This window comes from Piliocolobus tephrosceles, chromosome 3, assembly GCF_002776525.5.
Source record: "Piliocolobus tephrosceles isolate RC106 chromosome 3, ASM277652v3, whole genome shotgun sequence".
NCBI classification, from domain to species: Eukaryota; Metazoa; Chordata; class Mammalia; order Primates; family Cercopithecidae; genus Piliocolobus; species Piliocolobus tephrosceles.
In genome coordinates, this window is record NC_045436.1 from 30,492,980 (window position 1) to 30,505,985 (window position 13,006).

Here is a 13,006-nt window from a genome sequence, read left to right on the forward strand (position 1 = left end):
TTTTTGTTTTTTTGAGACCGAGTCTCGCTCTGCCCCGCAGGCTGGAGTGCAGTGGGGAGATCTCGGCTCACTGCTGTGACAACTTCTGAGGCTCAAGAGATTCTCGTGCCTCAGCCTCCTGAGTAGCTGGGACTAAAGGCATGCATCACTACATCTGGCTAATTTTTGTATTTTCATAGGGATGGGGTTTCACCATGTTGGCCAGGCTGGTCTTAGATTCCTGGCCTCAAGTGATCTGCCTGTCTTGGCCTCCCAAAGTGCTGGGATTACAGGCATCAGCCACTGCACCTGGCCAAACAAGTTACTTCATTCTCTTAACAGATTTACCTTTTAGGAGTTTCATCCAAGTTTGTATTTATCTGATGAGAACAGTGATAACTGTTGTAACCTCAAGCTGTATTCTCACTACAGATTTTCAATATGTATAATAATAATCTCAAAGTTTAGAGGACAAAGGCTCTGCCATAATATTTCAATTAATATAAGCTAAAGTACAGCTTTTATGTATACTGTTGATTGTTTTACACAAGGGAACTCTTCGATAAATGTTTAGAAAAATCAACTTCCAGAATAAATGGTGTGTTTGTGTGTATGTGATGTGGAAGTAAACTGAGGAAAGTATATAACTAGTATACTGTCTCTTTAAAATAAAATTATTTTCCAAGATCTACTAAATTCAGGACCTAAACGAATATGTCTTGTATTGATGGTATTCTTAATTGTTCACTAACTTTCAATAATTAAAAAAATAAAAACATCACTGACTAAATACAACAATGATCCTTCATAACTATATTGTCTCTAAAGAAAGTTACTTTTATGGTTATTTCATGCCACAGTTCCTAATAAGCCAAGAGTTATTCTTTGTAAAGTAAGAATAATGTTATTTTGCTTGAAACCATATATAATCCAATAGTAGTAGAATGTATTTGAAGGCCCAAATAAGGATTTTTTGTGTATATTTCAGTCTCTTTTCCTAAATTTGCATATTCAAAGCTAATAGAATGTTTCTTAAGAATTAAAATTATCTTGTTTTAAAAACATTTTTGGAATCCCATAGCTCTGGCTTATTTTCTATCCATCAGTATCATAAAAATTTATTTTAAGCAGATACTAAATCTAAAGGTAATTTTTTAAAAACACAAGGAAGACAATTCAATGATCCACTCTGAATAGGCCCTTCCTTTTGTCACACTCAGTGTGAACTTTAATAAGAAAAACTTGTAATATTAGATAAACCTACAGCCAACATCTCACTCACCAGGGAAAAGTTGAAAGCATTCCCTATAAGACTGTAACAAGGATGCCCACTTTCCCACTCCTATTCAAAATAGTATTCTAAGTCCTAGCCAGAGCAATTAGGCAAGAGAAAGAAATAAAAGGCATCCAAAATGGAAAAGTGGAAGTGAAATTATCCCTGTTCACTGACGGAGTGATCTCATTATATATAGAAACCCCTCAAGACTCCTCAAAAAATTTTTAGATTTGATAAAAGAATTCAGGGAAGTTTCAGAATGCAAAATTAATGTGCACAAATCAGTAGCATTTCTATACACCAATAACAACCCAGCTGAGAACAAAATCAAGAAAGCAATCTCATTTACAATAGCTACAAAAAAAAAAAAAAAATACCTAGAATATATTCAACCAAGGAGGTGAAAGCTCTACAAGGAAAACTACAAAATACTGATGAAAGAAATTGTAGATGATATAATGAGAAAACATCCCACGCTCATGGATTGAAAGAGTTAATATCATTAAAATGACCTTACTGCCTAAAGCAATATACAGATTGAATATAATTCCTATCAAAATCCCAGCATCATTTTTCACAGAATTAGAAAAAAAAAAAATCCTAAAGTACATACGTAACCACAAAAGAGCCTGAATAGTGAAAGCAATCTTGGGCAAAAAGAACAAATTACACTACAAGGTTATAATAACCAAAACAGCATGATACTGGTAAAAGTAGGTACACAGATAAATGGAACAAAATAAAGAATCCAGAAATAAAGTCACATATTTACAGCCAACTGATCTTTGACAAAGCCAAGAACATACACTGGGGAAAAGTTACCCTTTTTGATAAATGGTGCTGGGAAAATTGGATTGCCATATACAGCATAATGAAACTGGACCCCTATCTTTCAGCATATTAAAAAAAAATCGACTCAAAACAGATTGAAGACTTAAGACCCAAAGCTATAAAAATAATAGAAGACAATCTAGGGAAAATTCTTTTGGACACTGGTCTAGGCAAATAATTCATGACTAAGACCTCAAAAGCATAGGCAACGAAAACAGGCAAATGGGACTTAATTAAACTAAAAAGCTTCTGCACAGTAGAAGAAATAATCAACAGAGTGAACAGATAATCTGTAGAATGGGAGAAATATTTGCTAACTATGCATCCTACTGGAGACTTATATTCAGAACCTCAAACAACTGAATAACAACAATAACAAAATAATCCCATTAAAAAGTGGGGAAAGGACATGAATAGACATTTTCAAAGGAAGACATACAGATAGCCAACAGACATATGAAAAAATGCTTCATACCAGTAATCATCAGAGAAACGCCAATTAAAACCACAATGAGATACTATCTTTCACCAGTCAGAATGGCTGTCATGAAAAAGACAAAAATAGTAACAGATGGCGAGGATGTGGAGATAAGAGAACAATAACATGCAGATGGTGGGAATGTAAACTAGTACAACCTCTGATGAAAAACAGTATGGAGATTTCTCCAAGAACTAAAAACAGAATTACTATTCAATCTACCAATCTCATGACTGAATATCTACCCAAAGGAAAATAAATCATTATATCAAAAAGGTATCTGTACCTGTATGTTTCTTGCAGCACTAGTAACAATAGCAAAGATACAGAATCAACCAAAGTGTTCATCAATGGATGACTGAATAAAGTACAGTACATATACACAATGAAATACTAGTCAGCCATAAAAAATGAAATCATGTCTTTTGCAGCAATATGGATGGAAGTGGAGGCCACTATCTTAATTGAAATAAGTCAGACACAGACAAATACCACGTTTTCAGTCACAAGTGGGAGCTAAATAATGTTTACACATGGATGCAGAGTGTGGAATAAGCAGTGGAGACTCAGAGCATGAGAGAGTAGGGGGTGGATAATGAGAAATTACTTAATGGGCACCATGTAAGTTATTGGGGTGATGTATAACCTAAAAGTCCTGACTTCACCACTACGTAATCTATCCAAGCAAAAATTTTACACTTTTACCCCATAAATTTTATACAAATAAAAAAACAAACACTTTGATAACTCGTAATAGCAGAGGCAGTACAATTAGACAGTTCTACACCCTAAAAATAACATATATTAAATAAACATTAATATTTTTTGTACATACACGCACACGTAATATACACACATGTATTTACTTTATAGATTCTACCAGCTGAGAACCTTAAAATTTCTTGGAATAAATGAAAATGAAGCAAATGACAAGGAAAACACTCTCTTACCTGGTAGATATCAGAAAGACTGCTGCTTCCAGAATCACTAGTGATACTACATCCTGAATGGCTAGAAGAAACGTGGGTCACCTGTGGGTGGAGACTGTCAGTAAGATGCAGTTTTGTGAAATCTGCAGGAAGCTATGGAAGGAGCAGGAAAAACTAGGATTACAATCTGAATCAAGAATTCCAAGAAGACATTTTAAAATTAAAATATCATATTTTATTCTATACCATTGAACTAAAAATGGTATTCATTTTCCACATTCACAAATTACTAAATATTGTCTTATTTACCAAAAATCACATAATAATTTTTAAAGTGTATGAGCACACAGTAAGCCTTAAATAACACTAAATTCAATGCTTTAAATAGGTGGGTCTGGTGATTAAGATAAACTTGGGTATTTAATTTAGTTAGCTAACATTTTCCAATAACACATCCATGAGCAAATTAGGCTACTACTATTTATTAGCCATCACAAATGTAACTTTGTGGCAAAAAGCAGTTTAAACAAGAAAACACATTTAAGCTTCTTTTATATCCAAATGATGTTTAAAGGTTAAGAAAAAAGACAGCATCTTAGAATTGATGAAGTATACTGCCATACAAGCAACTGTACTAGGCTCTACAAAGAAGAGAGAAGAATGCCATCAAAGATCTTAGAATTGAAAAAGTTATGGACAACACTTACCTATCTATACTCATATACATAAATATCAACTTTCTACATGTTCATGTTTAAATAAAAAGTCTCTATTAAAATAAACACATTCACTAAGCATCTCTTACATGTTCTGCATCCCTTATATACCAGAGAAAATGCATTTAAAAAAACCCACTCATACAATGGCTTATTTGACAAATATTTACTGAGCCCCTTTTCTCTTATTATGCCCTAGTTATGTGAGAATCTAAGAAAAGAGATGTAAGGTTCTGAAGAATCTTACACTCTTATCAGTTATTACCAATTCTTTTGAATAAAAAAAGACATTATATTTATCTATAATATCACACATTATACTACTGAGCTATTAAACAGCATTGCAAAATACATGTTAATTAGCATCATGAAATACTGATAACACTCCCTTTTTCCTGCATGTTAATCCTATTTAGCTGGTGAATAGTTATAAATATAAGGACTAACTGTTAAAACTTAAATAAATGTTAACCTTAGTAATACTCCCATCTACCTTTTGAGGCTCATTCCCTCTCCCCCTCCAAAATGTCACGGCATAGTTTAGAGTAGGCCTCACAAGGGAGACAGTTCAGATTTACGACAATGCTCAATGGATTTTGATACTTCAGAGCTCCAGGTAGGCAAAATGTATTTATATCCCATAATAATTCAGACCTACTCTCTGAATAGATTACATTCCCTCTACCTTAAGTGAATTATATTTAACAATATTTACATACAATCTGTTTAGAAATAATAACTTTATGGGATACGAGGCATACAAAGGAAAGATTTAAACATAAACTTCATAGGGGCATATAATTAGATGCCAAATAAATGGAGAAAAATCCATTTGTCGAGGGAGCTTGGAGAAGTGAAATAATCGCAAACCTATCTTACTAACAGTGTTTATAAAGAAACTGGTAATTGAAGATGTTGTAAAATATATAATATTTAGGAGAATAACAACTTATCTGTAAGGGATAGGCAAATACTTCTAAATTCAGAATTTATATGTTTCATTCATAATGTAGAATAGTGAAATATCTGCAGGACTTCTTCAGGAACAATTCCAAGATACAAGTTTACAGATATATATTAATGACTATAATTTTACATGTAGCTAAATGATGGTGATCAGATATTAAAATAAATAATAGGCAGGATAGATACCCTTCACTGTCTTAGCTACGCTTCCATTTAATTCAGTCACTTACTGCAGAAGGCAACTGGGGAAACCTTACTCTATGGCTAGAGATGTTAAAAGGCATCAATCAATACATGTAATTAGAGAACAATAAACTGATTTCTATTGATTATCTTTTGCAGACATGACTCAGGTTGACGTGCCACATAGTGTATTTTTTTTTTTTTAAATTAATGTGTCAAATGAAGATAAAACAATCTAATGAATTTTTACACTTTATTTATTCAGGTCTCACAGAACTCTCTTCTCTTCAGAATCCATCATCTGGTCATTTTCCCTGACTAAGAATTCACTGTATGGAGAGCACTAGGAGCTGTAAGAGCTCCAAACCTAACAGAAGAGACATTTATCCAGCTTTTAGATACCACAATCTATTCATCTGTGCCTACTTACAGTCACAAATATCAGAATTACATGGAAATTTTAGGCCCAGAACCATAAGACTGTCAAAAGAGAAATATTTTTGCTTTTAAAAATTCAATTATATTTAATAAATACTTATTGAATATCTGCTGTGTCATACACTCTGCTAGGGGCAGAGAATATCAAGATAAGTAAGGCATTCCTAACTCCAAACCTCTACTACCTCCAAATTCACTGTGTGACAGGTGTTACAAACAACAGGAAATAAATGTTTTTTATTTTTATTTTAAAGACAGGGACTTCCTCAACTGTCCAGGCTGGAATGTAGAGACGCAATCATAGCTCGCTGTAGCCTTAAACTCCTGGGCTGAAGTGATCCTTCCACCTCAGCCTCCTGAGTAGTTGGAACCACAGGCACATGCCACCATGCCCAGCTAATTTTAAAATTTTTTGCAGGTAATAAAAGGGTCTCTCTATGTTGCTCAGGTTGGTCTCGAACTTCTGGCCTTAAACAATCCTCCCTCCTCAGAGGGCTGGGATTACAGGTGTGAGCCACTGCAAACATTGTTTTTATCTCTTTCTCCCCGCTATCTGTGTTCTTTGCAGAATGGCATGAAATAATGATATGTTAAACTAAATGCATATAAAATTAGCATTAATTAAATACCTTTTAATATGAGATATGTAAGAATAGATGCCATGTTCAAAAAAACCTTAAAATCTTTTCCTACCAATTAGGATAACAATACTATTATTAATTTTTTTTTTTTTTTGAGACAGAATCTTGCTCTGTCGCCCCGGGTGGGGTGTGGTGGCACAATCTCAGCTCACTGCAACTTCCACCTCCTGGATTTAAGCGATTCTCCTGCCTCAGCCTCCCAAAGAGCTGGGATTACAGGTGCCCACCACCCCGGCTATTTATTTATTTATTTATTTTATTTTTTTAAGCAGAGACAGGCTTTTCACCATGTTGGCCAGGCTGGTCTCAAACTGCTGGCCTCAAGTGATCCACCTGCCTCGACCTCCTAAAGTGCTGGGATTACAGGCATCAGTCACCACATCTGGCATTATTATTAAATTTTATTGACAATACACATCAGTCAAGTTATGGAATGAGAGATGTTACAAAAGGTGTTCCCATAAGGAAAGAAACTGAAACGCACTGATTTGGCTCTGCCATGACACTCTAATGGAATAGAGGCCTGAGCCCATGCCTAGGAAAAATGGAGTTTCTAGGAGGCAAATAAACCATGTAGGGGTTAAGAGTCAGGAGGCAGACACAGGGGCAGATGCCCACATTTAAACCCAAGGGCATCAGGGCAACAGAGATCTGAGAAATATATACAAGAAAGGCACAACATGACAGCAAGCATCACTTACTCTAAACTTTTTCTAAGCTTGACCCAGTGCCAATTTAAATTACTATGTATCAGTATGCTATTTAATTAAATTACAGATTAAATTGAGGTTGTGAATTATCTTGCAACTGCAGCCACCATTTATAACAGAAATTCTATTCAAAAAACAGAAAAATTTTATAAAGCTAGAAATATACAGTAATTACCTGAATAAAATCAATAATTAAGTTAATTAAATGAGAAAGTAACACATTTTATGTATTTTTAATACCAATGTATTTTCCAACAATTCATTAAGAACACAATTCCAAGGAATCTTTTCACCTATATTTTTCATTTTTATCACTTAAATATTTATTTTAATATTTGATTATATAAATATATTACTGCTTAATTTTTTGTTCCTAGAACAAGCAACCTATAGTCCTAAAAAACACCACCTGTCAATCACAATTTTAATAAACTACTCTTAGGCAAATGGTTGAATCACAGTTTAAACACAAACACTGCTAAATACATAAAAAAACAAGGGTAATATTTAAATCAGGTTCTTAAATCAGACTTAGATTATATTAATTATATATTTAAATCAGATATTAATTTTACTTTATATAAGTATTACTTTATACTTTTAATACTATATGTAAGTATTATAATAAAGGATACTATATTTTCATTCAGCATTCATCCATCATTTATTGAAAGCCTGTATTGTGAGGACTGAATAAATAAATGGGTATGAAGGACTTAGAGAAGTGCCTGGCACACAGGAAGTAATACTTTATATAAGCATAAATCTAAAATTAATCACAGTTTCATAAAACCCTGGTATCATTTGTTTAATAATTTTTTTTTGTTTTATTATGTAGGACAGATGCCTTTGAAAAAGTAAATTCTACACATTATTTAAGTCTCTATAATATATAAATAGGAATTTGATAATCACTGATTAATCTAATGGTTGGCATTTATAAAATTACTAGCTAATAAATGAACTCTATCTTGAACATAAAGATAATGAGTATGGATGCCTCAAAGTCTCTGATACCAATAAGTAAATACTCATAAGTAAATAAGTAATAATAAGTAAAAAAAAAAAAAAAAAAGTTAAATTGGTAAAATACCTAAAGTTGGTGACAGTGCAGTACAAACAAGGGTGGCCGCCCTTCTTCTTCCTCTCCATCCTGAATTAATTACTGATATAATTACTGATATAGCCCAGCATCTGTGGTACTAGATCCCAAGTTTTGGGGATGAATTTTGTGGAATTTTATTATCAACAGAGGCTTATTCTCCTTTTTTTTTTTTTTTAACGTGTAAAAGAGAGTTTCATGCTCCAAGATACCTATCATCATCATCTTAGGACTGCTGAGAAATCCAACAGTTAAAAACAAAAAAATACTGTCTATTGACTGAAATGTATTTAATTGATAATTTTCCAAACTAATCTTGGAACCACTTTAAGTAACAGTTACAACAGAATGCACAACGTTTGGGTGATGATCACTGGAATCTAGTCAATCTTCCCAGGCATCTTACCTTGAATAAAACTACTTAAAGTAAATTAAACATCACACTTAGTGACTAAAAGTATCTTTATATTAAGATGCATCACTCAGAATTTACCCAAATGAACACTGCTCTCCCCATATCATTGTTAGAGTTTTGAGTCTTTATGTTCATGTTTTTAATCTCTACAAAAGGTGGAGTCAGTATATTCCTAGACATATTTTCTATTTTTCTCTGAGGTATTTGTAAAAAATAAAGCATACTATATTTTCATTCAGCATTCATCCATCATTTATTGAAAGCCTGTGTTGTGAGGATTGAATAAATAAATGGGTGTGAAGGACTTAGAGAAGTGCCTGGCACACAGAAATGAGTAAAGAAGTGTTAAGTATAGATCGTCACGGACCAGACTCTGCAAGGCACAGGTCCCTTCCAACTTCATGATTCCTGTAGCTGGAATCTAAGCCTAGATGCCAATGGATTATTGAGCTATTCCCAGAAAGGGCTTTCGTGGCCAAAGTCACCCAGCTATAGACACTATCTTTCACTCTCTCTGGAGCTCAAGTTGTTTTAAAAGCCATTCATATCGTTTCTCTTTCTCTAGGCATGTACACACATACACACCCACATTGTCTTTTTTTTTTTCCCCTTTCTGCTACTAATCTTTTCAGGTACTACTAGTTCTGACACTCTTTGACTTGTTTCTACATGTAGCTTGATGAGGCAGGAAATTTTTTAGTAGCTAATTTTAAAGACCAGTTTATAATCTGATCAACTTTCATTTCTTTAAGTCCTATCTCTTTAAGAACACCAGAAAAAGTAAACATTTGGACTTTTAAATATTATTTACCATAGTAATTTTGACTCCTCTCATAATCTCTTTATATACACCCTAGATACAACACCCATCTTCGAAGGCTTCATCTATCAGTATTCTACAAAGCAAAGAGAAAGATTTTTGTAAAATATACAATTTATTTTGCTAATAAATTTATATAATGTCAGGAAACAAAAGTTTTCTAAATCTGTCATGAGTTAATAACTTAATAAACTGGTAAGGCCTAATGTTTTTCTGATTAAACTACAGGTAGAGTTTTTAAGGTGTTGACATAACTATGCTTTATAAGAATAGTTCTGTAAAAATGTATTTGCTTTTATCTATTGGAGAAAACTGCCAAAATTAACAATTTGTAAGAACTTAACATTCTTCCAGCTTCCTACCAGGCTCAGAAGACAGAAGCCTCATGTTAGCCATATATGGATTTATCTTCTGTTCAATTACCTCCTAAGTCAAGCGAACCTGGGCAAGTCAGTTAACTTCTGTGTACCTCAGTTTCTTCTATGAAATGACTGTAACATAAAAGAGTGATCAAATGAAATAATCACTATCGTTCAAATAATCTACCTTACATACGCCTCTCTATTCCTTCTCATTTCTTCTGTCATTTTTCCATTCAACATCCTTCACCACCTTAGGCCAGGTAATTTTTCAAATTCCGTGGAAACAAAGAAGTCAACCAAAGAAATGACTTGTTTTGACAAGGTCATACCTAAAACCACCTTATGGTAGTTCACTTACTACGTATTTCCCCAAAAGTCTATGTATTACCTTTTAAATAAATCATGTATTTATATGGAGAGGAACTCACTGCTTAGAATACCATAATAAATTTTGCAAACTACATAACCTCATTGTCATGATATGCTTATAGCTCAATTACTCTCTTTTATAAATATTCAAATTTCTGTAGTTTAGAATTCTCTCAAAGTGGTAACAACTTGGGTAGCTTTGTGCTTTTATGTGTATTGCCTTATTATATTTGACTGCAAAAGCCTCGAAAATAGTATGTATTTGGCACAGACATATGCTACAAACTAAGTATGGTAAAACCATAAAACTTTGCTCCTGCCATACAGAGCACATCGCCTCTCAGAGGACAGTCTGAACAGAAACACCACTGTGTTGTGTGTTTTTTTGGGGGTGGGGGAGGGGATGTATTTCAAAAGTTCCTTGCTACTTTCCTATATTACGATAATGTTTTCGAGAGAGTTGTAACAGAGAGAGCTTGATAAGATGTGGCTTATACAATGAATATTTCACATGGCTTGCTGTCCAAATATGTATCTTTATGTGGTGGAATTAGCTACTGAAATATGGTACCCTAGCCCTCTCCCAAGGCAGAAAGGAATTAATTCTTACATGTATGAAATGGGGACACTTTAAACACACTTGGGACCCCGATGAGGAAAATAAATAATCAGAATTAGTGAACTGGTTGAAAAGAGACTGTCTGTCACAAGGTGACTAATGTGTCAAAGCAAATAGTTTTAGAAGGGTTTTTCCATTGAATGTTGAAAGAAAGCACTGAGTAGAAAGGAAACCTGTATGAACTTCACTTCAAAATGGGAGAGAGGAATACTTCAGGGTGATGAGAAACTGCATGATCTAAGTATCATGTATTTCAAAATGTGAGGCTTTGCCCCATTTTTCCAAAGATAACAAAATTAGATCACTTGTATACCAGTTACTATGTGCCAGGCCCTACTCTAAGTACTTGCATATATTAGCTCACCTAATTTTTTACAACACTCTTACAAAGTAGGTATTAGTAGGACTATTTTATGTAGGAGGAAACCTCAGATGCAGAAAAGTGATTTGCATCAAGATCACACAGCAAAAAGGTGATGGAAACAGATGGCAGCCCCAGACGAATGGCTAGGGAGCACACACTTAAGAGTTAAACTTAAATATATTTATTAATTTACTAACTGACCTGAAAATTCTCATGGATATCGATGAAACAATTAAATGGCTATTTATATCAACTTACCAGTGTAATACACATTTCAAAATCACATGGAAAATAAAATATTAATTGTAAATAATTTCTCGCTCTCACGAAACTTTACATCTGCATCTCCAACATCAAGGACTTTGACATTTGCAAAGCTGACTCACTTTTTGAGTCATCCAATTGAGTTTACATTCCTTCTAATTTGTTTAAGGTAGTGATGTGTCTATACATGACATAGTGCTGTACAACATTCGTGAAGCTGATTTTTCATTTTTCTTGCAAGTTCTTTACAACGACAATCATTTACTTTTTGCTTTATAAATTGATATTTACAATGTTTATGGTAATATCCAGTAATTGCAATTTTGAGATCATATTTTCAGGTCTCATTATTAAATCTACGTAAAACTTCTTTAACTCCCTTATACCATTGCCATCATGTGACTCTTACAAACATTCCAAGCTAAGATCGCTCGGGGTCATTTCTGATTTATTTTCCTTATGGAAAAAATATATTCTTGTTTAAAAACAATAAATTGAGAGAGAACTTCATTATATAGAAGATTAAGGTGACTTATTTTCTGATAGTTGATTTTGGTGGAAACAAAACCTTGTCTTATATATAATTTCCCCAACATTTGAAGGTCAGAAAAAATACTATGTGTGTGCCCACGCTCTCTTGCGCGCGTTCTCTCTCTCTCTCTCACTTATGCTAGCTAGTCAATGAATTCTATCACTTTAGGAAAGATATCTGAGATATCTGGCATCAAGAATAATAGCAGAATTATTATTAGAACCATTGAAAGTGTCATGGAAAAGATAATTGTCTTTTTTCAAAATGGAAATATTTATTTGAGACCTCAAACAGTACAATCCAACTGTTTATACAAGTTTCCATAGAAACATGAAGGTAGTTGATTAATGTATATATGGCCAAATGAAATATCCTGTTGCCTGTTAATCAACAGTTTTATGATGGATTTCAAGTGACAGCCACACTATTCTCACTTCAAATACACACACACACACACACACACACAAATGCACATACACAGGCATGCACTCTGCATATAATTCCTTTTCCTTTTCAATTCATTTTCAACCATCAACAACCACTCATTTGAAAAGCACGAATCCCTCTGGGAGATTCCAAAAAATTCTCTAGGTTACCAGTCCAAGAACTTTCAATGAAAAACACGGCAACTGTTGGCACTGAGTTGGGTGATTTAAAAGTCATGTTCTGGGTAGTATTTCATCTATTTTAAATTCCAAACTCCTCTGTGTATTTTCTCTTAATGTTAATAATAATTACTGTGATTGCTTTGGGGTGAGGGGGCATGTATTGTGTAACAGGCAATGCACTGAATGTTTCATACATTGTCTCTTGGTTCTAATACCTATGAAGAGCCCAGATGTTGCACTTCATTGCCGAAGAAATGAAAGCTCAGGCTGGATGCGATGGCTCACACCTGTAATCCCAGCACTTTGGGACGGCGAGGCAGCTGGATCACCTGAGGTCAGGCATTTCAGACCAGTCTGATGAACATGGTGAAACCCTGTCTCTACTAAAAATACAAAAATTAGCC

At 33.9% G+C, this 13,006-nt stretch overlaps 1 protein-coding gene across 9 annotated transcripts in view; it reads right to left on the bottom strand.

The window, feature by feature from the left end:
• The window catches only part of RAPGEF2 (Rap guanine nucleotide exchange factor 2), a 262,493-nt gene that overhangs the window by 52,085 nt on the left and 197,402 nt on the right, over window positions 1–13,006 (bottom strand). For all 9 annotated transcript variants that reach the window (XM_023228378.2, XM_023228369.3, XM_023228352.3 and 6 more), the window contains one exon: window positions 3,515–3,646. In XM_023228378.2, the coding sequence (XP_023084146.1) occupies window positions 3,515–3,646 (132 nt within the window). The remainder of the gene's footprint in view (window positions 1–3,514; window positions 3,647–13,006) is intronic.